The sequence below is a fragment of the Arachis ipaensis genome, chromosome B9 (assembly GCF_059453495.1).
Source record: "Arachis ipaensis isolate K30076 ecotype BB chromosome B9, ASM5945349v1, whole genome shotgun sequence".
NCBI lineage: Eukaryota > Viridiplantae > Streptophyta > Magnoliopsida > Fabales > Fabaceae > Arachis > Arachis ipaensis.
In genome coordinates this window covers 135,265,507-135,287,705 of record NC_142444.1, presented here as the reverse complement: position 1 = coordinate 135,287,705, position 22,199 = coordinate 135,265,507, and the positions used below count along the sequence as shown (strand labels likewise).

The following is a 22,199-nucleotide window of genomic DNA, read 5'->3' as shown; positions in this document are numbered from 1 at the left end:
GGCTCAATTTCACGATCTTTTATCTTGAGAGGTGCCCCCCGGCATATACCCTAATTCTCGAAATCACGTACCCCTAAAAACAAAAAACAAAGCCGAATATAAGAAGGAATAAGTCTAATAAATTAATACACCCAAAGGATCACAATATACACCTTACTTTAAATTGAAATGCACTCAAATTTCAAAATGCAAAAAACATAATCAACTTACAATAAATTTATTTAGCTTCATTCTGGGTTTAGAGGAACACGTCTTGTGATAGGGGTCAAGTATATAAAATTTTTTCTTTCTTATGTCAGCTACCCACATCCACCAATGCTCTGAATAGCAAATAGGTGCAAAAATCTGAAACATCTCCACATTGAACAGTGTTTTAGTTTAATTCATAGATAACCAAAGAATTGTGATTAGAAGTTTTAGAAATGAAAACTTACATATGGATGTGATGCTAATTTTTTCCGGTCCAAAAAGGGTATAAACATTGGGTAGTCTTCGACATTAAATGGCTTTTTGGATTTTGGCTGTAAGAACTCCCCACCTGGATGATTTCCAATGGCCATGTTCTGCAGCATTTGTGAAACACAAAAAAAAATCTTTTAATACACCCAAAAGATAACAAAATGCACCCAAATTTTAATACATTACACCTTACCACAATATTAGGTGGGAGACAGTAAATTTCGTCCTGGAATCTTTTCATATTTTCTTGGTTGAGGATCAGGTACATAGCAGTAACAATCTAGAAAAATAAAATAGCCAAATTAATTACATCAATCAATATTGCAGTCACATGTCATAACATAATCATTAATCTTATTCTAATCTTACGTTAGCTTCGATATGTGAAGTAGCTTTTAGAGATGCAAAGTGGACTCTTGACAACACCAACGGTTGTTGGGCGTTCAGTGTGCAAAGTGGATCATACTCATGAGTACTGTCGTCCGCGTATGTCCTTATACGTGTGGCCCAGAGGTAACATTTCTCTTTCATTTCGGCCGACATTAAATTTCTCCTTGCAGGAGTTTCAAACTTGTCAAATCTGGCCCGCAATCTGCTTTTCAGTTGGGGGATTTTTACCTTCTGAAAAATCTGATGTTGTCTTTTCTCCACTCTTTGCAATTTCTTCCACCAGCATATCTAATTCTTCTATTAGTATTGTGGTTTCCGGACTTTTTTCCACTTGAGGTTCTAGTTTCCCTACCCCCTCTTGGGTCTGTGTTTCTTCTTGGCTTGAATCAGTCAACCCAAGGCTGAATGATGAAAACGGTAATTCTCTAGGTACATAGGATGTTGTCCGGGCCATCATCAATAGTGCAGCAGCAGTGGCTTCAGGGTCTGGATCACTGCATGTTGACATATATCGTACTATAAGAATAAGAATAAATGAATAATATCGAAAATCAAGTTCTATTGTGATGAACTTACATTTTAGATGGAGCTGGTGGCACCGTTCGTGTGCTTTCATCAACTTTATGGGATTGTGGAGTGCTGCGGGGTTAGAGAAAATGAATCAGATTATAAAAAATTAATTACAGCTCAATTTTCAAGATATATACCCAAATAAGATAACAATATACCCAAACAATAATGAAATGCACCCAAATATTTTTGCGCACCTCTCTGTTGGGGGGTGATGGTACAAATGGTGGCACAGGGTTTGCTGATGTTGTCTGGGATGAAGGCAGACATAGTTGAATTAGAACTCTAAACAAGACAAAAATAAAATGTTAAGAAAGCCCTTTTAAAATAGATTATTAGAAGGTTGAAATTTAGTTATAAAACTTACATATTAAGCGATTGAGAGGATGGTCAAAAAACGATGATTTGTTGTTGAGCTGGGTCACTCAATGATTCTTCTTCCCGACTGAACCTGAAATACACCCAAATAAGATAACAATGCACCCAAATAATAACCAAATACACCTGGAAAGGCTCTTTTTTTGAGAACTTACGTAGTTGCAGATTTTTTTTTCCTGCCTTTTTTTTCTTGAATAAAATATTAAAGGGCTTTTTGTTCTAAAAAAAATATATACAAAATTAGAAGAATATGGTAAAAAAAGAATTTAGAAAATGGTATAAGAAAAAGAAATTACATAGAATCTGAAGATTTGTTTACACTGCTTTGCTCTGTTTGTCCTTGAAACAAAGGATCAGTATCGGTTGCTAGGCTCACCTCTGGCATTCTAAGTATAGAATAAATATCATTTAGTAAATAATACTATTTAGTTAAATCAGGATATCAAAATTCTATCAATTAAAGGAAGAATAATAATCAGCAACCAAAACACCTTAAAAAAGGTAATATACACCCAAATTCAACATACCCTTGCTGATGTTGTCTTAAAAATCCTTCTATTATTTCTGTTCCAATTTCAGTTCTGATAGTACATTCAAAAGTACATGTTAACAAAATATAGTTTTGATAATAGAGTGTAAGATAGGTTTAGAAAGTATCTTACCCATCATAGGAATGAATTTCTTCTTCTGAAGATGAATCCTCAATTATGTGCTTTCTTTTTTTAGATTGCGTCCTAAAAATCAAAAAATTATGAATCAAACAAATACAACAATATTGATGATGAGATACTCTCGAAAGCAGTGCATACTTTTTGGCGGCAGTGTGAATTTTTTTGTTTGATTTTTGTTTTTTAATTGGCAAGGATTCTTCACTCCTGAAATTAAATGAGAAACCCTCTGTTAATACATTAAATTTTGATAGAAACAGGAAAGAAAGTGATGATAATTTGAAAATCTTACTCATCATTGGATTCACTTTTGCTTTCTGAACCGGAATCCTCTAAAATCTGCTTCCTCTTTCTGGATTCCATTCTACAAAGCAAACAATCATTAAGAAAAAAACACCCTAAAACTGACAAAATGCACCCAAAAATATTACTTACTTTTTGGCCGCTCTTTTGGGTTGTTTCCTTCTAGGTTCCTCTGAGTCTTCTTCCGACTCAGACTCAGAGGAAAAATCAACGGTAGTCTCTGATGAATCACTCTCAAACGAAGAACTTGGTTTCTTTTTTTTTTTTATGTTTTTTCTTTTTTATTTCTTTTCTTTTTTTTTTCATTTCTTTCAATTTTTTTTTGTTTCTGCCATCTTGACGATGCCCTAAAACAGTAGAAATGTTAGTTTACAACATCTACAAAAATAAAACACACCCAAATTAGAGAAGGTATTCTGTTTGCTTACCATATGGCCATCTATCTCTGCTCTAATCCTTTCAACCAGCTGCTCTTTGTTCCATTTGCTAACCCAGGGCAGTCCAGGTTTTTCCTCTCCTTTCTTGTCCTTGTTTTTTGCGAGATGGAAATAAATTATCATTAAGGCATAGAGGCACCCTTCAATTGATTTTTTCTTTTTCAGACGGTAATTTGTTATGCCTTTAATGATGAAATTCAGCACATGGGCTCCCCAGTTGCCCTCTGTTATTTTCTCCATCTCAAAAATTAGAGCTATATGCACGGGAGATACTTTGGTTATTGTACTTGGTAACAAGAACGCCATCTGAATATAGAGGATGAAAATCCTCTTGAACATCAGCCGATCTTGTTCGTTTTCAACACCGATACTCATCATGTCATCGGTCAGCTTCTTTAGAGTGTTGCCTTGGAACCTTCTAAAAATGAGTTTGTTCTCTTCAGAAAGATTCTTATAACTCACTTTATCAGGAAATAGATCTCCTACAAAAAAGAAAATAATTTATTATTTGAAATGCACCCAAATATGATTCATATGCACCCAAATATCTCTTATATGCACCCAAATATCACTCATATGCATCCAAATATCACTCATGTGCACCAAATATCACTCATATGCACCTAAATTTATTACTTGATTACATGAAATCAGAATAAGATATTACGAAGAATATATTACAGAGAATAGAACTATAGAAATTTTTTGTAATAAGTTACCTGATGCATTGAGGCCAAAGGCAGTCTCTATTGTTTTGGGTTTAACCTTAAAGGAACCATAGTTTGTTTCCAGTGTGTTTTTACCCAATTTAAAGGAGTTAGCCAACTCCTTAATAGTTTGTGAGGCACATTCATTGGTGGGATGTGCATGAGTCCACCAAAACCTAATTCATGAATGATCGCTTTCTTTGGCTCGCTCATCTTTTCAAATTTTTCGCTCAGTAGTCTGGTGGCACACTTCAAGTATTTGGTTTGCTATAAACAAAGCAAAATTAGAGTCATTTAAATAACCTATATTTATATTAGGAAAAATTGACTTGTTCTAAGATATATATATATATATATATATATATATTCGCTTATGTTGTATTTTTTTTCAGCTTGGTTTTTGGTTGTCATTTTTACTGCAAGGAAAAAAATACTGTCAATAGATAAAAAATGCACCCAAATACCAGAGATATACACCCAAAAACCAGTCACGTACACCTAAATACCTGCCACATACACCCAAACCCAGTCCTATAAACATTTTGTTTTTTCAATTAAACGAAATTAAATGAGTTCAAATCATATTTAACTCAACCAAACAAGCAAAATCATAAATTAAACGAGTTCAGAATGATATTTAAGTTCAAAATGCCACTAGAAGCACAGTTACATTCAATACTAATATATACACCAAAAATGCGCCATACAGAATTTATATGTATACAAACCTACTTAAAAAATATCCAAACATTCACAAAACAGAGTTTATATGTAAACACCAAAAAATTATTTCACTAGAAGTAAGTAAAATAGCATAAACGACTTGAAGTGTTTCATCAGAACGGTAATATGAGATCTAAACCAAGAACAGTGAAACAGAGAGAGAAATACGACGATATAGTGCTTCGATTTCGAAATCAGAAACAGAAATGTGAAAAAACTAGAAGAAAAATGAAACAATACCTTGAATAATATTTGTTCGTTCTTTTTGGTGTTTTTTGATGGAGATTTGAATGTTTCCTTCTTGATTTCTTCTACTTTTCGCGAGAAGTTGGACGGTTTCTTAAGAGCTTTGTTTTGTTTCGAATGTGGATTGAATCTCGACGGTTTGGGTATTGATTGAGGAAGAAGAGGAAGAGTCTTTCATTATTAACACGCTTTAGAAAATGAAACGGTTGAGTAAGACGCGTGATTTTTACGTTCGAGTGTGAGGAGTGTGGTTCGCGTCGTTTTTGTTAGGTTTAGGGCAACTTGTAGAACTTGTAACTCAAAAAGACTTATATGTGTAGTAGAGTTTTATTTTTGTGATTAATTTATTCAGATCGTACATATATACACTTAATAATTACGTTGCAAATTAATGTCTTATATCAGTTGTCACCGATAATAACTAATGAAAAAAAAATATATTATCTATCATAAATAAATATTAGAAACCGTTTTATATATTTAAAATTTAAGATATTAAAATATCTAATTTTAAATATCCGTTTTGGATAATTTCTCTTATTTTAGAGCAAAACAACGGTAATAAAATATCTAAAATAATGTTTTTTTTGGTGATTATCTAAAATAATGTTTAATTTATGTATTTTTTGAAATAGAGACACAAAAATATAAATATTAAAAATATGAACACAAATTATATATATATATATATATATATATATATATATATATATATATATATAATAGACAAAAAAAACCTGTTTAAAAATACAATAGTACTACTAATCTTTTAATAAAATCGAAGCAAGGCTAGGTCATTCTAAATTCCAATACATAAAAGAAAGAAGAATGCTAGGGGACAATAATTTTAGTGTTTTGTAACTATTAATTGGTTATTAATAGTATTTTTAATGGTGTGAGATTATATTTAATAATAAAAAATTACTCAATTTTATTTTAATAGTTAAGTGTTGGTCAGAAAACACAAAAATTACTGACCTCCTAAATTTTTATTAAAAAAAATATAATAGATACTCTTATAATAATATTTTTACATAAAAATAATATTATAAATAATTAAATTAATTGATATATTTAAATAAATATATTTAATTAATTATCTAAAAATTTATAATTGTCATCTTTATATAAAGATATCATGCTGTGAATATTCCCAAGAAATATAGCCTAGCCTACTAATCTCTTGACAGATTCACTCACTCCCAGCCCCTCGTCGTCTCCCTCACTGGTTGCGGTGTCTTGCCCTCACCCACGACCCAACCACTCCTCAGTACTCACACACACTGCCCCTGGTTCTTTGGGTGCCGCCGCTCGCGTCTGCTCCACCGTGCTCTGCCTTGCTTGCTCGTCTTCCTTGTCGTCAGTCCCCTTCTCTTCGCCCTCTAAACTTAACTTCCTCCATAACCGCCGTGCTTACATCCGGTAATCTCTCTCCCCTCTCTCCCTCCTCTGATTTGTGTTGGATTTTAATAGATTTATTTGTGGTCTCTTAGAACATCCACGGCAGACAATAATAACTAGACTACACCTTATAGTTTGTACTTGTAATTTATTGGAGTGCTTCATCTCTCTTTTGCTAATTATACTTTCAGTTAAACATCTTTCTTCATTTTTATTTAATTAGATTGTGTAAATTGTAATATTATATATTGTATATATACCCAATTAATAAGAATTATGGAGAGAATTGGGGAATGGGAAATGGGATCCGTGTGGGGACTGCAGGGAGACGGGGAATGGGGATAGGGTTCAATTATCTCCCGCGGCGGGGATTGGGCCGGAATGGGGAGGGTTTTGGGGTTCTGGGACGGGGAGCAGGGAGGCCTCCCCCGCCCTCGCCCGGCCATGTTGACATCCCTAAAGCAACATATGACGGTGTTAAAGGTGTGTCTTGATTAAAGGGTGCTCATAGTTGCGATTTTATTACCATGATTGAATAATGTTTGGATGTAGATTAGTTTGGTTTTGATAGTAACTTTATGTTGTTTCCTCATCTGGTTTACCTTGAATTCCCCTTCTTTGTATTGGCTTTTCTCATTTTCCTTCCTAGATTTTTCAGTAAAACGAATTATTCTTTTTTATCTTCCTTCGGAGTTGATGTAAAAACTATGAGTTTACTACCTTGGCAGTTTGGCAATTGTGTGAGCGACATATGAAGGTGTTAAAGGTGTGTCTTGATTAAAGGAGTGCCCAGCGGATACTGATAGTTGCGATTTTATTACCATGATTGAATAATTTTGGATGTAGATTAGTTTGGTTTTGATAGTAACTTTAGGTTGTTTTCTCTTCTGTTTTGCCCTGAATTCCCCTTCTTTGTATTGCCTTTGCTCATTTTCCTTCCTAGATTTTTCAATAAAACGAATTATGCTTTATCTTCCTTCGAAGTTGATGTAAAAACTGAGAGTTTATTACCTTGGCAGTTTGGTGAATCTGAGAGAGCAATGACATACCTGCTTCCTCCACCACTGATATTACCATGCCCATGTGGATGGTGGAATCACATCCTTGCACCACCAAGCTCAACCGCAACAACAATGAACCCTGTTCAGAGGCGTGGTCTTAGTGGAAGTGGGCAGCCAGGGGAGGATTTTGTTGGTAGGAGTAGGAGTAGGAGCGTGAGGTGCATGGCCAATCCTAGGAGAGTGAAGATGGTGGCGAAGCAGATTCAGAGGGAGCTTTCTGATATGCTCCTCACAGACAAAGTCTTGCAGTTCGCGGTTCTTCCAGAAGCTTCCTTGGGCGCTGACCGCTACCTCTCATCTCTGACCACCATAAGTGATGTTGAAGTCTCTTCCGACTTGCAGGTATACTGTTTTGTGTCTTTTCCATCATCAACAACTTATATTTGGATGATTCCTTGCTCACCTAATTGATTTGGAACAGCATCAATTTCTGTGCTTTGTTTACGTGTAATTTGATTGCTCAACAATGATAGGTGGTTAAGGTGTATGTGTCCGTTTTTGGAGATGAAAGAGGGAAGGAAGTTGCGATGGCTGGATTGAAGTCTAAGGCCAAATACGTCCGCAGTGTGCTCGGCAGGCGTATGAAGCTTCGCTTGACTCCTGAGATACGCTTTATAGAGGATGAGTCTTTTGAGAGAGGAAGCAGGGTAAGATTATATGGTTACACATCTGTTGCTCCTTCCACATTCTCTTCCTCCTCTCTTCTTTATCAAGATCCCAAATTTTGCAATTTTCTTTAGAATATATGTAACATAGCTCATAATAAACTTGCTTGTTACTCTTTCTTGTATTCTGGTATAAACATATATGTCATCATTCACCAGCATGCTTCTGTAGCAAGTGCTCACTTATGCATGGCATTTTTTTGCCCCAAGTTTGAGCAACTTTTAGGACACTTTTGTTTTCTTTTCTGTGAGCGATTACTGATTTGATGCATCCACCATTTCAAAATTTCAGGTGATTGCAATATTAGATAAAATAAAAAATGAGAAGAGTTTGGAGAATCAAAACGGGGAGCTCTTGGATTCATCAGCGCATGATGATGATAATTGGGATGATGTAGATCCTGATGAAGGTATCATTTACGTGGACTAGCTGCCTCTCACGGTGCGTCATTATTTTGGCTGTTGATAGACAAACCATTCAGAGTTGATAGGTATGTTTAATCAAGCATTCATGATTAATTTCTGATGGCTAGTTTTAGTTTACTTTTATTAACTAGACTAGACTTTCTTTTGGGGTTGGAGGGGAGGGGAGGGGCGTTGTGCGACGTACGAGTTTGCTTAGCTTTAGAATGTCCGATTATGGCACCCCAATAGTGTCGTTGCTGTTGCTATTGAAGTTTTCCTACAACTGTAGAGGTCTCTGCATAACCAGAATTTAGTGCAAGAGATTTCGTCATATGTTCAGTACTGAATTCATTACTTATTTGAAGTGCAGGGAAAGTTGGCTATAGAGTGGGGCTATAAGTTTGGTAGAGATTGATGCCATGCCATTACCCGATCATGAAGCCAACCCAATGTCAACACAGTTGCCCACCCTCGCTAAGAATCATATCGTAAGGTTTTCTTCTCCTTATGTAACTGTTACCCAGGTTTGGGATGTCAGTATACAAATAGTTTTTCTTTGGTAAGTGGAAACTGGAAATGATAATATTTGCATTTCCCAAGAACTTTATGGTTAATATTGCTGACCAGATTTAGGTGTCTAACAATATTGCATGTAAATTGTAATTCTAGAGTTTATTTGGTTGTGATTTGGTCTTGAGTTCTCAGGATTAGCCACTTGTTACTTTTCGATGGCGGCTTATGGGATACAGATAGTAGCAGAAAATCGGAAGAGGGTATATGATCAAATGTGAAGAACACTAGGGAATGAGATCACCATCGATAAATAGCGTTAAAGAATTGTAACTTAAAAACTCCCGAGACAGCAAGACCTCTTTCTGACCACCGGAACTTGTCTCTTGAAGAAGCAATTTCTCATTCGAACTAAAATTAGAAAATATTCTGCTTGCATTTTAAAACTTAACTCTTAAGTATAAATTTTAAAATTTATATTTAATCGTTTTAATTGCATAAATACGAAAATCGGTAAGCATGTTACTAGTTCCTAATAATTGTGAATAGTGATAAATATTTGGTTACATCTCTTGCTTTGAAAATATACTAACACAACTTTGCTTTTGTGAATAATATTTATATCAAAATAACATTGTTTGTCAACATAAAATAATAAACAATCACCATATAAAAATATTTTATGAAAGGTTTTAGAAAGGAAGAGAATAAGGATTGCATATATCTTATAATTAAAGACATGTATAATGAGCTATAACTAGTGTGAAGACTCAATGTGGTGTAATAGAGAGATTTTTTATTGATATAAGATTACATCAGGGATTATCTTTAAGTCTTTACTTTTTTACATTAGTCTTGAGAGTACTCACAGAGCATATCGAAGAGCTTGTGCTATGGTGTATATTTTTTGCTGATGATATCGTTTTTATGGAAGAGTCAAGGGAAGACCTAAATAAGAAGTTGGATTTATGGAGAGAAGCTGTAGAAGTGTATGATCTGCGCATAAGCCGTAGTAAGAGTCAAGGGAAGAGTCAAGGGAAGACCTAAATAAGAAGTTGGATTTATGAAGAGAAACTATAGAAGTGTATGGTCTGCGCATAAGCCGTAGTAAGACAAAATATATGGAATGTAAGTTCGGCCGCCAAAGGAAAAACTCATACAGAGGTGTAGATTGGAGAAAACATCATACGAATAGTTAAAAATTTTAAGTATCTTAAGTGCATCATACAGGATAATGGAGAGATTGAACATGATGTAAATAATAGGATCCAGTCAAATTAATGGAGTGTGTTTGGTTTTATATGTGACAAAAAAATGTCTTTAAAACATAAAGGTAAATTCTATCGCACTGCTATCAGACTGACTATGTTTTATGGTACAGAGTGTTGGGTGGTTAAAGAGGAGTACAAACATAAACGTGACAGAGATGAAAATGTTGAGATGAATGAGTGATCATATGCGATAGGATAGAATAAAGAACGAAGATATAAGAAAGAGAGTCAGAGTAGCACCTATTGTGGAAAAGATGGTAGAACCGCGTCTCAGGTAATTTAGACATGTGAGAAGAAGACCGATAGAGTGTACTTAGTCAGGAGAGTGGATGAGATGGAAAATAGACAAGAGGTGAAAGATAGAGGAAGATCATCAATGAGATGGTAAACGGGATCTATATGTAAATGATTTCTCTGTAGACATGATATATGATAGAGTTTAATAATGTCATTTAATTAATGTAACCAATCTAATTTAGTGGAATAAAGTTTTGTTGTTGTTGTTGTATTACCAATACTAACAAAATAAACGATTATGAAAGATACCCTTACGGATATATGTTCCTATCTTTATTGTCTATCCTCTATCTCCTATGGTCCTTATGATTGCTGCCCACTTTTCCTATTTGGGACTCTCTCGGATCACTAAATGGCAAGACCTCTTTATCCAAAGATTCTTATCGCTTTAACATTAGTTGAGATTCTTTTTGGGTTTATTGCAAAGCATCTCCAGTCAACAATAGTAATACCAATAACATTATTTGAGAAAGTTCAGGACATGCAGTTCTTGACGTGACCTTCCATGTATTCTTACTGCACTAGCTCCCCGTGAGCCCATGTCTCCAATAAAAGAATCAATATGATTCTTTCCTTCAAAATAAGCAGTCCACACCTGGTTTCACAAATGTACACACACGTTGAGCAAACTCGTTGAGAAAAATTTAAAAGTAATATTTAGGGTTAAGTACGATTTTGATTTCTAAGGTATAGGTTAAAAAATTTTTTCGTTCTCAATATTTTTTTGCATACAAAATCGTCTTTAAGATTTAACTTAATTTTAAAATCGTCATTCGAACCAAAATATCCTTCTTCTTCTACACTAAATTTCCCAATTTTTTCTTTCCATCACAGCAGCATCTCTTTTTTTTTCTTCTTTTTCATCATTAATAGCACAATAAGAACATATCAAAAAAACACAAGAAATCAAAGAACAATGAAATCAGAAGAACAATAAAATTAGAAACACAACAACAAATTCAAAGAAATAGAATCAGAATCAGAAGCATAGCAACAATAAAAGTAGAATCAAAATCAAAAGCAGAAGAAACAGAAGCCATCAACCTCTGGCCGCTGCCGCCCTTAATGCGCTGGTTCTACCCTCCTTTTTTTCTTCTTCTGCTTCCTTCCAACCGCCACCCACCGTCGATGTCCGTCGAAAGCCAGCAGCCACCACAAGCGCCGCCTCTCCCTTCACAGAACACGTCACAGCGCCGCGTGCCATGTCGAGGGATTCGAAGCTGAAAACGACAAACTCGAAAACGCTTCTATCGATCCCACCATTCTCCACTCTCTACCTTCCCAATCTCTCACAACTGACCTCACTCTTCCTACCCCCATCGATCCCCAACACAATCCCAAACCCGCACCCTCCGATCTCCCGAAACTGCTGCCCACCACCTTCGATTTCTGGGACAAGGATGAATTCAAAGGCCTCCCATCGAACATCCCTCCTCTGATCACAATGCTTCCCACTCCAATCCTACTTCCCTTCCCACTTATTATAAATCCCACATAATTAGTGAATAATTAGATAATAAATTAATTATTAATAAAAGAAATTAGAAAATTGAATTTTACAATTTAATGAAGTAGAATTAATTAGAATATGAATTTTGACACTAATTTTAAAGATTTTGGCCTAAAATTAGGCCGAGCAGACCGAATTAGATCCAAACTGGGTCCAAGGGCCAAAGCAATCCACTTATGCATATAAGCTTGAGCTCATTTGCCTTTTTCTTCATATGAGAAGCACTGGAACGCTCAGCAAAAGGGGGGGGGGGGGGGGAAGAACACTCCCAAGTTACAAACCCTTGAATTGAATTCAAATCCACATAACTCTCAACTTCGAGTTTCGATTGCCGCACCGTTTGCAGCCACGCATTCACCGCGTCGAGCTCTACAAAGCCCAGTAACTAATTTCGGTAAGAAAACTTGTTTTCATCTCAGCCTCTCATCCTCCCTAATTTTCAAAAATTTAGGAGTTTGGTTATTGAAATTTGATGTTTGGTATTTAGGCTCAAATTAAGCTTGAGGGATTAGCGGGTTTTGTTCAATTGAGGCACGGGTAAGGTAAGAATTCTCAAACCCTAGTAAATTCCATAATTATTTGTGTTTGAGTATTGAAATTTTATATATGGATGTAATAAAATGTATTAGAAAGTGTATATGTGATTTTGGAACACAATTGTGGAGGTTGGAAGATTGGTTGAACCGTGAGTGTTGAAATCTTGGAGGTTGAACCGTGAGTGTTGAAATCTTGGAGGCTGAGTTTTGGTGCCAATTTGAGGTGTCTTTGGTTTAGGGAGAAATTGTTCAATGTATGGTTTTGGTTTTCCGTATGTAATATATAATGTTTTGTGAAAACTTAGGCTAGACGACCGGATGGGTTGAATTGTGTGTTTTGTGCATATTTAGTGCTTTTAGTTAATGTAATATGTGTTGATTTGATGTGGATATTCGTTAGGTTGGTGAATGATATGAATGTGGTGGATGGTTGATGAAATGATGATTTTAATGCACAAGAATGATATATTGATGATTTAGCACAAGGTTGTATTGAATGTGAATTTGTTGAGGTTAAACTTGTTGAAGTTGTGTATTGGGGTGCTATGAAATGAATGTGAGTATTGGGATGTGGTTTGGTATATTTTGATGCTGTTTAAAAGCTTGGAGTGCTGGTTTTGAGCTATGGAATTGTTAAAAATAGAGGTTTGAGATTTGTTGAGAAAAGCTGATTTTTGACCGAACTTCGGCGAGCTATAACTCGGCTCACGGACTCCCAGACTTTTTCAAACTTGTCATAAATGAAAATTGGGTCCGTGAAGTTGACGCCGTTCGAAGAATGAACTAAAAATGGTTTCTAATGGAAAAGTTATATGCGTTGGAAGTTTGGTGTGTAAAGGCGGATTCTGCAGCACTTAACAAGTTATACGCGAGCACACACGCGACGTGGGCATTTTATTCTGTTTAATGTCCCGCGTACGCGAGAGGGTGCATGCGTATGCGAGAATGTAAATGTAAGGGGTTGTTTATGCGAACACTTGCACGCGACGCGGGCATTTTATTCTGTTTTAATGTCCCGCGTACGCGGGAGTGTATATGCGTATGCAAGCAGGGTAAAAATGCACCCCGCGTACGCGAGACCATCCATGCGTACGCAGGACCCTGTTTTTCAGCAACATTTTATATTGTGATTTTAACATGATTTCAAACTTCTAAACTCTTATTTTTTACTCTCCAAGACCCTAAAACTTAATTGTAATGATAATGAAGGGTGTTGAACTATGAAGAGGGTGGTAACTTGGAAGTGAAGAAAGTTTGAGATATGATGAATTATGATTGAAAAGTGCGAAAATGTTATATAATTGATGAATATTGGCCACAATGATATTGAATAAATGAATATGAATGATATATTGGCTTGTGCACTTCTTATTATCTGAGATACGAGTTTTTCTGGGTAGATGCAGTGGCTTGCCCGTACTTGCTCTAGGTCGAGACTCGACACTCTGTTGATCCTACGTCGCAAGATGTGGCTGGAAACTTTAACTCCCCGGAAATTCTCCCAATGAGCTGAATTTGATTATGATTGAGAAAAAACTATGCATAGACTCTTGGGGATGCGCGCACTAGGGACTGTCCAGGGTTAGCTATCGGACATGTCGGGCTGGCTTTATAACCGACAGATGAGACTCATCAGCTATATGACAGGCCTACATCATATGCATATGTGTGTTTTGTTTGATTGTGCATTAATTGGGCTTGCCTATGTGATTATTATGCTTACCTACTATATTTGCTACTTGCCGTATCTATATCCTACTTGTGTTTGCTTTGTCTGTATTGCTTGTCTGTGTACCGGAGTTTTGGAGGATTGGAAGAAGGCGAGAAGTTGAGGGAATAAATAAAATTGAGTTAGACTTAGGAACCTTAGATAGCTCACCTTGTATTAAGGTTTTAAACTTTAACTCTAAGCTTTATATCTGAAAGTCGGAGTTCTAGGATCGCCTCTAGCTTTTTCGGGACTTTATATATTATGTATGCTGACACCATTACTATGCTGAGAGATCTGAGACACTGATTAGAGGTAATTGTAAAATGACTGGTAAAACTTTAAATGCCTTATTTGATACTGGAGCATCACACTTGTTTATAGCATTCGAGAAGGCTAGTGAGTTAGGACTGAAGATAGTTGTATTAGCCTATGAATTGAGAGTGCATAATGCTACTTCTAAAGCTATTGTGACTAGATTAGGCTGTCCCCAAGTTCCGTTCTGAGTTAAACAACGAGATTTTGTCTATGATCTGATTTGTCTGCCGATGACTGGTCTTGATCTCATTTTATGATTGGATTGGTTATCTAAGAATCGTGTTCTGCTTGATTATTTTGAACGGTCGTTGCAATTTATTTCGGAAGGGTCGGAAGGATCGGTTATGGCGAAGGGTTACTATCTGAAATCCGTTATAATAAACTATAGTGGGTGTGAATGTCAGGGTGTTATGCTATTAGCTGCAAATGTGTCGGGAAAGGAGTAAAGTTTAGATCGGATTCTGATTGTGAACGAATTTCCTGAAATATTTTCAGACGACATTCCCGAATTTCCTCCTTCTCGAGAAATTGAATTTGCGATTGAGTTGGTGCTTGGAGCTGGGCCAATCTCAATTGCTCCTTATCGAATGTCGCCGTTGGAATTGACTGAACTTAAATCTTAGCTGGAAGAACTGATGAGTAAAATTCCATCTGATCGAGTGTTTCTCCGTGGGGAGTGCCAGTATTACTAGTGAAAAAGAAGGATGGGAGTATGAGTTCGTGTGTGGATTATTGACAACTGAACAAGGTCACTGTGAAAAATAAATATCTATTACCAAGAATCGACGATCTGATGGACCAACTGCAGGGTGCTGGAGTATTTTCTAAGATTGACCTTAGATCTGGTTATCACCAGATAAGGGTAAGAGACGAAGACATTCCGAAGACTGCTTTTAGAACTCGTTACAGCCACTATGAATATACGGTAATGTCTTTCGGGTTAACCAATGCCCCGTTGGTGTTTATGGACTACATGAACCGGATTTATTGTCCGTTCTTGGACAAATTCGTCGTCGTCTTCATTGATGACATCCTCATCTATTCCAAAATCGAAGAAGAATATGCAGAGCACTTGCGAATTGTGCTACAGATTCTGAAGGAAAGAAAATTGTACTTGAAGCTATCTAAATACGAATTCTGGAAGGATAAGGTGAAGTTTCTTGGTCATGTGGTAAGTCAACAAGGAATTGTTGTGGATCCTACTAAAGTTGAGGCGGTAATGGACTGGGGGTGACCAACTTCTGTGATGAAAATCAGGAGTTTCTTAGGTTTGGCGGGTTATTACCAAAGGTTTATCAAAGGTTTTTCACAACTTGCGTTGCCTTTAACTAAGCTGACCAGGAAAGACGCGTCGTTTGCACCTCTGAATACGAGAAAATTTTTCAAGCATTGAAGCAGAAATTAACTACATCGCCTGTGTTGGTGTTGCCTGAGCCTAACGAACCTTTTAAGGTATACTGTAACGCATCATTGAAGGGTCTGGGGTGTGTGCTGATGCAACACCATAATGTCGTGGCATACGCTTCACGGCAGTTGAGACCGCACGAAACGAATTATTTGACTCACGATCTAGAACTTACTGCGGTTGTGTTTGCTCTGAAAGCTTGGAGACATTATCTATATGGCATCAAGTTTCAAGTCTTCTTGGACCACAAGAGTTTAAAGTATCTTTTCGATCAGAAAGAACTAAATATGGGTTAGAGGAGGCGAATGGAGTTGCTAAAGAATTATGATTTCGAGTTAAACTACCACCCAGGAAAAGATAATATCGTGGCAGACGCTTTGAGCCGAAAGTCGTTATGTGTTGCTTGGATGATACTTCGAGAAGAATAGTTGCTAAAAGCGTTTGAGAATCTGAACTTGGGTGCCAGAGAAGTGTCTGAAACTATGTGTTTAAGTCAATTGCAAGTTTCAAGTGATTTTAAGTCTGAAATCTTAAAAGCTTAACAAGACGATTAGGAGTTACAGAAAATGTTGTCAGCAATTGAGAAAGGAAAGTGATGGGGAGTTTCGTGGGATGGAGACGGAATATGGAGGTACAAGGGTTGGATTTGCGTGCCGAATGTTGGGAATTTGAGGCAAGATATCTTGAAGGAGGCACAAAGGAGCGGGTTCTCTATCCACCTGGGAAGTACCAAGATGTACCATGATCTGAAGGCGATGTTTTGGTGGCCAGGAATGAAGGGTGATGTAGCGTCGCACGTTTCTAAGTGCTTAACCTGTCAGAAAGTCAAAATTGGACACCAGAAACCATATGGAACCCTTCAACCTTTAGAAATTTCACAATGGAAATGGGAGAGCATCGCAATAGATTTTTCGTCAGGTTTGCCAAGAACTCGAGCTGGATTTGACACTGTTTGGGTGATTGTGGATCGACTGACAAAGTCGGCTCACTTTTTACCCGTTTGAATGAATTGTACCTTAGAAGAGCTAGCATGTTTGTACATCAAGAAAATTGTAAGGTTGCATGGCGTGCCTACCATCATAATCTCCGAGATAGATCCTGGTTTCAATTCTAGATTCTGGGGAGCTTTCCAACGGGCGTTTGGGACTCAGTTGAGCTTAAGTACGGCGTACCATTCTCAAACTGATGGCCTATCAGAAAGGACAATCCAAACGTTAGAGGATATATTGAGGGCTTGTGTTTTGGACCAGCTGGCGAGCTAGGATCGGTATATGCCGCTAGTGGAGTTTGCGTATAACAACAGTTACCATGCGAGCATCGGAATGACTCCGTATGAGGCGCTGTATGGAAAAAAGTCCCAATCTCTGCTAAGCTGGTATGAAGCTGGGAAAACAAGCTTGTTAGGGCCTGAGTATGTAGCTGAAACTATCGAACAAATCAAGAAATTATGAAACTGAATGCTTACTGCTCAGAGCCGCTAGAAAAGCTACGCCAATCAAAGGCAAAAGCCTTTAGAGTTTGAGGAAGGAGAGCATGTTTTCCTAAAGGTCACACCAACAACCGGATTGGGTAGAGCGATAAAAACCAAGAAGCTAAACCCTCGTTATATCGGTTCGTTTCAGATTCTAAAGAGAATTGGACCGGTAGCTTTCTGAATAGCCTTACCCCCGCATCTTTCGAACCTGCACAACGTGTTTCACGTGTCGCAGCTTCGGAAGTATACTCCTGATGCCAGTCATGTCCTGGAACCTGAATCGGTTCAAGTAAGAGAAGATTTGACACTTCAAGTAATTCCGGTTAGAATTGACGACACCAGCATCAAATGATTACGCAGAAAAGAGGTTTCATTGGTTAAAGTCGCTTGGAGTCAGGATGGAATTGAGAAACATACTTGGGAATTCGAATCCGAAATGCGGAAGGATTATCCATATTTATTTTCAGGTAACTAAATTTGATTTTGTGAGCAAAATTCTTATTTAGGTGGGTAGGATGTAAACCCCGCGTAATTAGTGAATAATTAGCTATTAATTATTAAACAAAGAAATTAAAAAATTAAATTTTATAATTTAATGAGGTAGATTTAATTAAAATATAAATTTTGACAATAATTTTAAAGATTTTAGTCCAAAATTAGGCCGAATCGAGTCCAAACCGAGCCCAAGGGCCCAACCAATCCACTTATGCATATGAGCTTCAGCTCATTTGCCTTCTTCTTCATATGAGAAATGCTAAAACGCTCAGCAAAAGAGGGGAAGAACACTCCCAAATTACAAACCCTTGAATTGAATTCAAATCCACATAACTCTTAATTCTGAGCTCCGATCGCTGCACCGTCTGCGGCCACACATTCACTGCATCAAGCTCTACAAAGCCCGGTAACTAATTTCGGTAAAGAACCTTGTTTCATCTCAGCCTCTCATCCCCCCCTAATTTTAAAAAATTTGGGAGTTTAGTTATTGAAATTTGATGTCTTGGTATTTAGGCTCAAATTAAGCTTGAGGGATTAGCGGATTTTGTTCAATTGAAGCATGGGTAAGTTAAGGGTTCTCAAACCTTAGTAAATTCCTTGATTATTTGTGGTTGAGTATTGAAATTTTATATATGGATGTAATAATATGTATTAGGAAGTATATATGTAATTTTGGAACACAATTGTGGAGGTTGGAAGCTTGGTTGAACCTTGAGTGCTGAAATCTTGGAGGTTGGGAACTTTAGAGGCTGGGTTTTAGTTCCAATTTAAGGTGTCTCTGGTTTACGGAGAAATTGGTCAAGGTATGATTTTGGTTTCTCGTATGTAATATATAATGTTTTGTGAAAACTTAGGATAGGTTGAATTGTGTGTTTGGTGCATATTTAGTGGTTTTAGTTAATGTAATATGTGTTGTTTGATGTGGATATTCGTTAGGTTGGTGAATGATATGAATGTGGTGGATGGTTGATGAAATGATGATTTTAATGAACAAGAATGATATACTGATGATTGAGTATAAGGTTTTATTGAATGTGAATTGTTGAGGTTAAACTTGTTGAAGTTGTGTATTGGGGTGCTATGAAATGAATGTGAGTATTGGTATGTGGTTTGGTATATTTTGATGCTGTTTAAAAGCTTGGAGTGCTGGTTTTGAGCTATGGAATTGGTAAAAATAGAGGTTTGAGATTTGTTGAGAAAAATTGATTTTTCACCTAATTTCCGCAAGCTATAACTCGGCTCACGGACTCCCAAACTTTTCCAAACTTGTCTTAAATGAAAATTGGATCCGTAAAGTTTACGCCATTCGAAGAACGGACTAAAAAGATTTCTAACAAAAAAGTTATGCGCGTCGAAAGTTTGATGTGTAAAGGTTGATTCTGCAGCACTTAACAAATTTTTGCCATTGTGCAGAACTCGCGTACGCAAACACAGACGTGACGTGGGCATTTTATTCTGTTTTGATGTCCTGCGTACGCGAGAAGGTGCATGCGTACGCCAGAATATAAATGTAAGGGGTTGCGTACGCAGACACTCGCACGCGATGCGGGCATTTTATTCTGTTTTAATAACCTGCGTACGCAGGAGTGTACATGCGTATGCAAGTAGGGTTAAAATACACCCCCTCGTACGCAAGACCATTCATGCGTACGCAGGACCTTGTTTTTCGGCAACATTGTATTTTGTGATTTTAACATGATCTCAAACTTCTTAACCTCTATTTTTTACTCTACAAGATCCTAAAACTTATTTGTGATGATAATAAAGGGGGTTGAACTATGAAGGGGTGGTAACTTGGAAGTGAAGAAAGTTTGAGATATGATGAATTATGATTGAGAAGTGCATAAATGTTATATAATTGATAAATATTGGCCACAATGATATTGAATGAATGAATATGAATGATATATTGGCTTGTGCACTTCTTATTATCTGAGATACAAGTTTCCTTGATAGATGCAGTGGCTTGCCACCACTTGCTCCAGGTCAAGACTCGATACTCTGTTGACCCTACGTCGCAAGATGTGGTTGGACATTTTAACTCTCCGAAAATTTTTCCAATGAGCTGAATTTGATTATGATTGAGAAAAAGCTATATATAGATTCTTGGGGATGCGCGCATGAGGGACTGTCCAAGGTTAGCTACCGGACATGTCGGGCTGGCTTTATAACTGATAGATGAGACTCATCAGCCATAGGGTAGGCATACATCATATGTATGTGTGTTTTGTTTGATTGTGCATTAATTGGGCTTGCCTTTGTGATTATTATGCTTACCTGCTATATTTGCTACTTGCCGTATCTGTATCCTACTTGTATTTGCTTTGTCTGTGTTGCTTGTCTATGTACCGGAGTTTTGGAGAATTGGAGGAAGGCGAGAAGTTGAGGGAATAAGTAGAATTGAGTTAGACTTAGGAACCTTAAATAGCTCACCTTGTATTAAGGTTTTAAACTTTAACTCTAAGCTTTATATCTGAGTGTCGGAGTTCTAGGATCGCCTTTAACTTTTGCGGGACCTTATATATTATGCATGCTGGCACCATTACCATGCTGAGAACCCCGGTTCTCATCTCATGCGTCTTTTTCAGATGCAGGTCGAGAACCACCTCACTAGGCGTCTGGACTTACTCTGCAGCGAAGTGGGGCTCTTGGATGTTGTATCTTGTTATGTTTAAATATATCTATATGCATAGAACTCTCCGTATATATATGTTTTACTTTTATGCCTCATAAAGGTTTGATGGAGACATAGGGTATGTTTTGAGCATTTTGTATCTTGGGATTATATATATATATATTCTCCGGCCAACCGTAGTTTCGCAGGTTGAGCCTGGAGCTTGACTATTTTGTATCCTTGACACTCCGATCCTATTATATATGTATGTATCTAAACTTTCTTTGTATGCAAGTAATCATTGTCTTGAGCGTTGTGCTTTTATTTTTCACGATTTGCTTAAACCAACTTTCAAAAGCTTTATGTGGTAGGGTGTTACATTATGGTATCAGAGCAGTTCGTTCCTGTAGAGCTTGAGGGACGGACTGACTATATTTCTGAACATACTCTGGGTGTTTATACATGCTAAATTAGGTTATCTAACTGATATATGTGGCATGAATGTTCATGAGCATGTACTTGGGACTTTGAAGTACTAGACTTATGATATTGAAACTGATTAACTTGATATCACTTGTTTAGTGTGAACAGGGACCAATTCAACTTTATATCTCCAATGTCACAACACACTCACCAATTGGAAAATGAAACGTGTGAGTCTCGCGTCGCCATCTCTCAATCAGAGCATTAACCAATGCCGACTGACATTGGATTACTTCAATATGAAAAACATGATAAAAATCAGTCTCCCGTAAAATGCCCCTCCACAATTTGATTGTACGGATCCGGTAGCATTAAATGATCACATATTAACATCCGTAAACTCTACAAATGTAGACATATATCACATTAATCAAATATAACCATAATTAATTAATTAATAATATTTAACATCTCATTCTCATTATCACATAAACAATAAAATATAATTATATTAACAATTATATTATTAACTACTCAAAATATATTACATTTATATTTCAAAAATTTCACATTCTACTTATTAGCTTCTAACAATAATTAATAAAACTAAAATAAATCTAAAATATAAATCTAATTATTATTATTACATCCATTAAAACTATATTTTCTAATATCTAAATCCTATTTATTTTATAATAATAATTATTCATTATTTTATATTTATATAACTAGAATATAAGATTAAACTCCTCAATATTATTGTTATATATATATATATATATATATATATATATATATATATATATTATGTACCGCAAAAAAATTTGTTTATAATCATAAATAATTTATTAAATTCATATTTATAATTTACTGTTATTAACATAATTAATTTACTACCTAAACTAGACTAAACTAACTGTCACAATAATAATAATAATAATAATAATAATAATAATAATAATAATAATAATAATAATATACCGCAGTTAATTAATACTTACTCACTTCACTAACTAAATTATTATATTTAAACAACTTCAAAATTTTAACTAACTTTCAGTCCAATGCAATAAAATAAATATTAATTACACATCTATCTAATAACAATACACACTAATTAATAATTAAATATCTAAATAATATATTTATAATAAAAATTAATTTAATTATTATTCAAAAATCTTTAAAATTTATTTTATTTTGCTGTTGGCTTCTAACAATTAAT

The 22,199-nt window shown here is 36.1% G+C and overlaps 1 protein-coding gene across 3 annotated transcripts; it reads left to right on the top strand.

The window, feature by feature from the left end:
• Window positions 1-6,039: 6,039 nt before the first annotated feature.
• LOC107619175 (ribosome-binding factor A family protein) lies at window positions 6,040-20,652 on the top strand. 3 transcript variants are annotated; one of them, XM_088500301.1, is made up of 6 exons: window positions 6,040-6,303; window positions 7,302-7,685; window positions 7,817-7,990; window positions 8,301-8,499; window positions 8,784-8,901; window positions 20,526-20,652. In XM_088500301.1, exons 2-4 carry the CDS (start codon window positions 7,323-7,325, stop codon window positions 8,436-8,438), a joined length of 675 nt encoding a protein of 224 aa, XP_088356427.1. In that variant the 5' UTR covers window positions 6,040-6,303; window positions 7,302-7,322; the 3' UTR covers window positions 8,439-8,499; window positions 8,784-8,901; window positions 20,526-20,652. The 3 variants fall into 3 exon arrangements, with proteins under 3 accessions (XP_088356427.1, XP_088356428.1, XP_016176899.1); XM_088500302.1 differs by lacking the exon at window positions 20,526-20,652 and adding an exon at window positions 9,119-9,369; XM_016321413.2 differs by lacking the exon at window positions 20,526-20,652 and having other exon boundaries at window positions 8,784-9,099.
• Window positions 20,653-22,199: the final 1,547 nt, after the last annotated feature.

Coding starts and splice junctions, on each gene's coding strand:
- LOC107619175 (XM_088500301.1), top strand. CDS start 7,323: ATGACATACCTGCTTCCTCCACCACTGATATTACCATGCCCATGTGGA. Junction 7,686..7,816: donor AAGTCTCTTCCGACTTGCAG/GTATACTGTTTT, acceptor CAACAATGATAG/GTGGTTAAGGTGTATGTGTC. Junction 7,991..8,300: donor CTTTTGAGAGAGGAAGCAGG/GTAAGATTATAT, acceptor TCAAAATTTCAG/GTGATTGCAATATTAGATAA.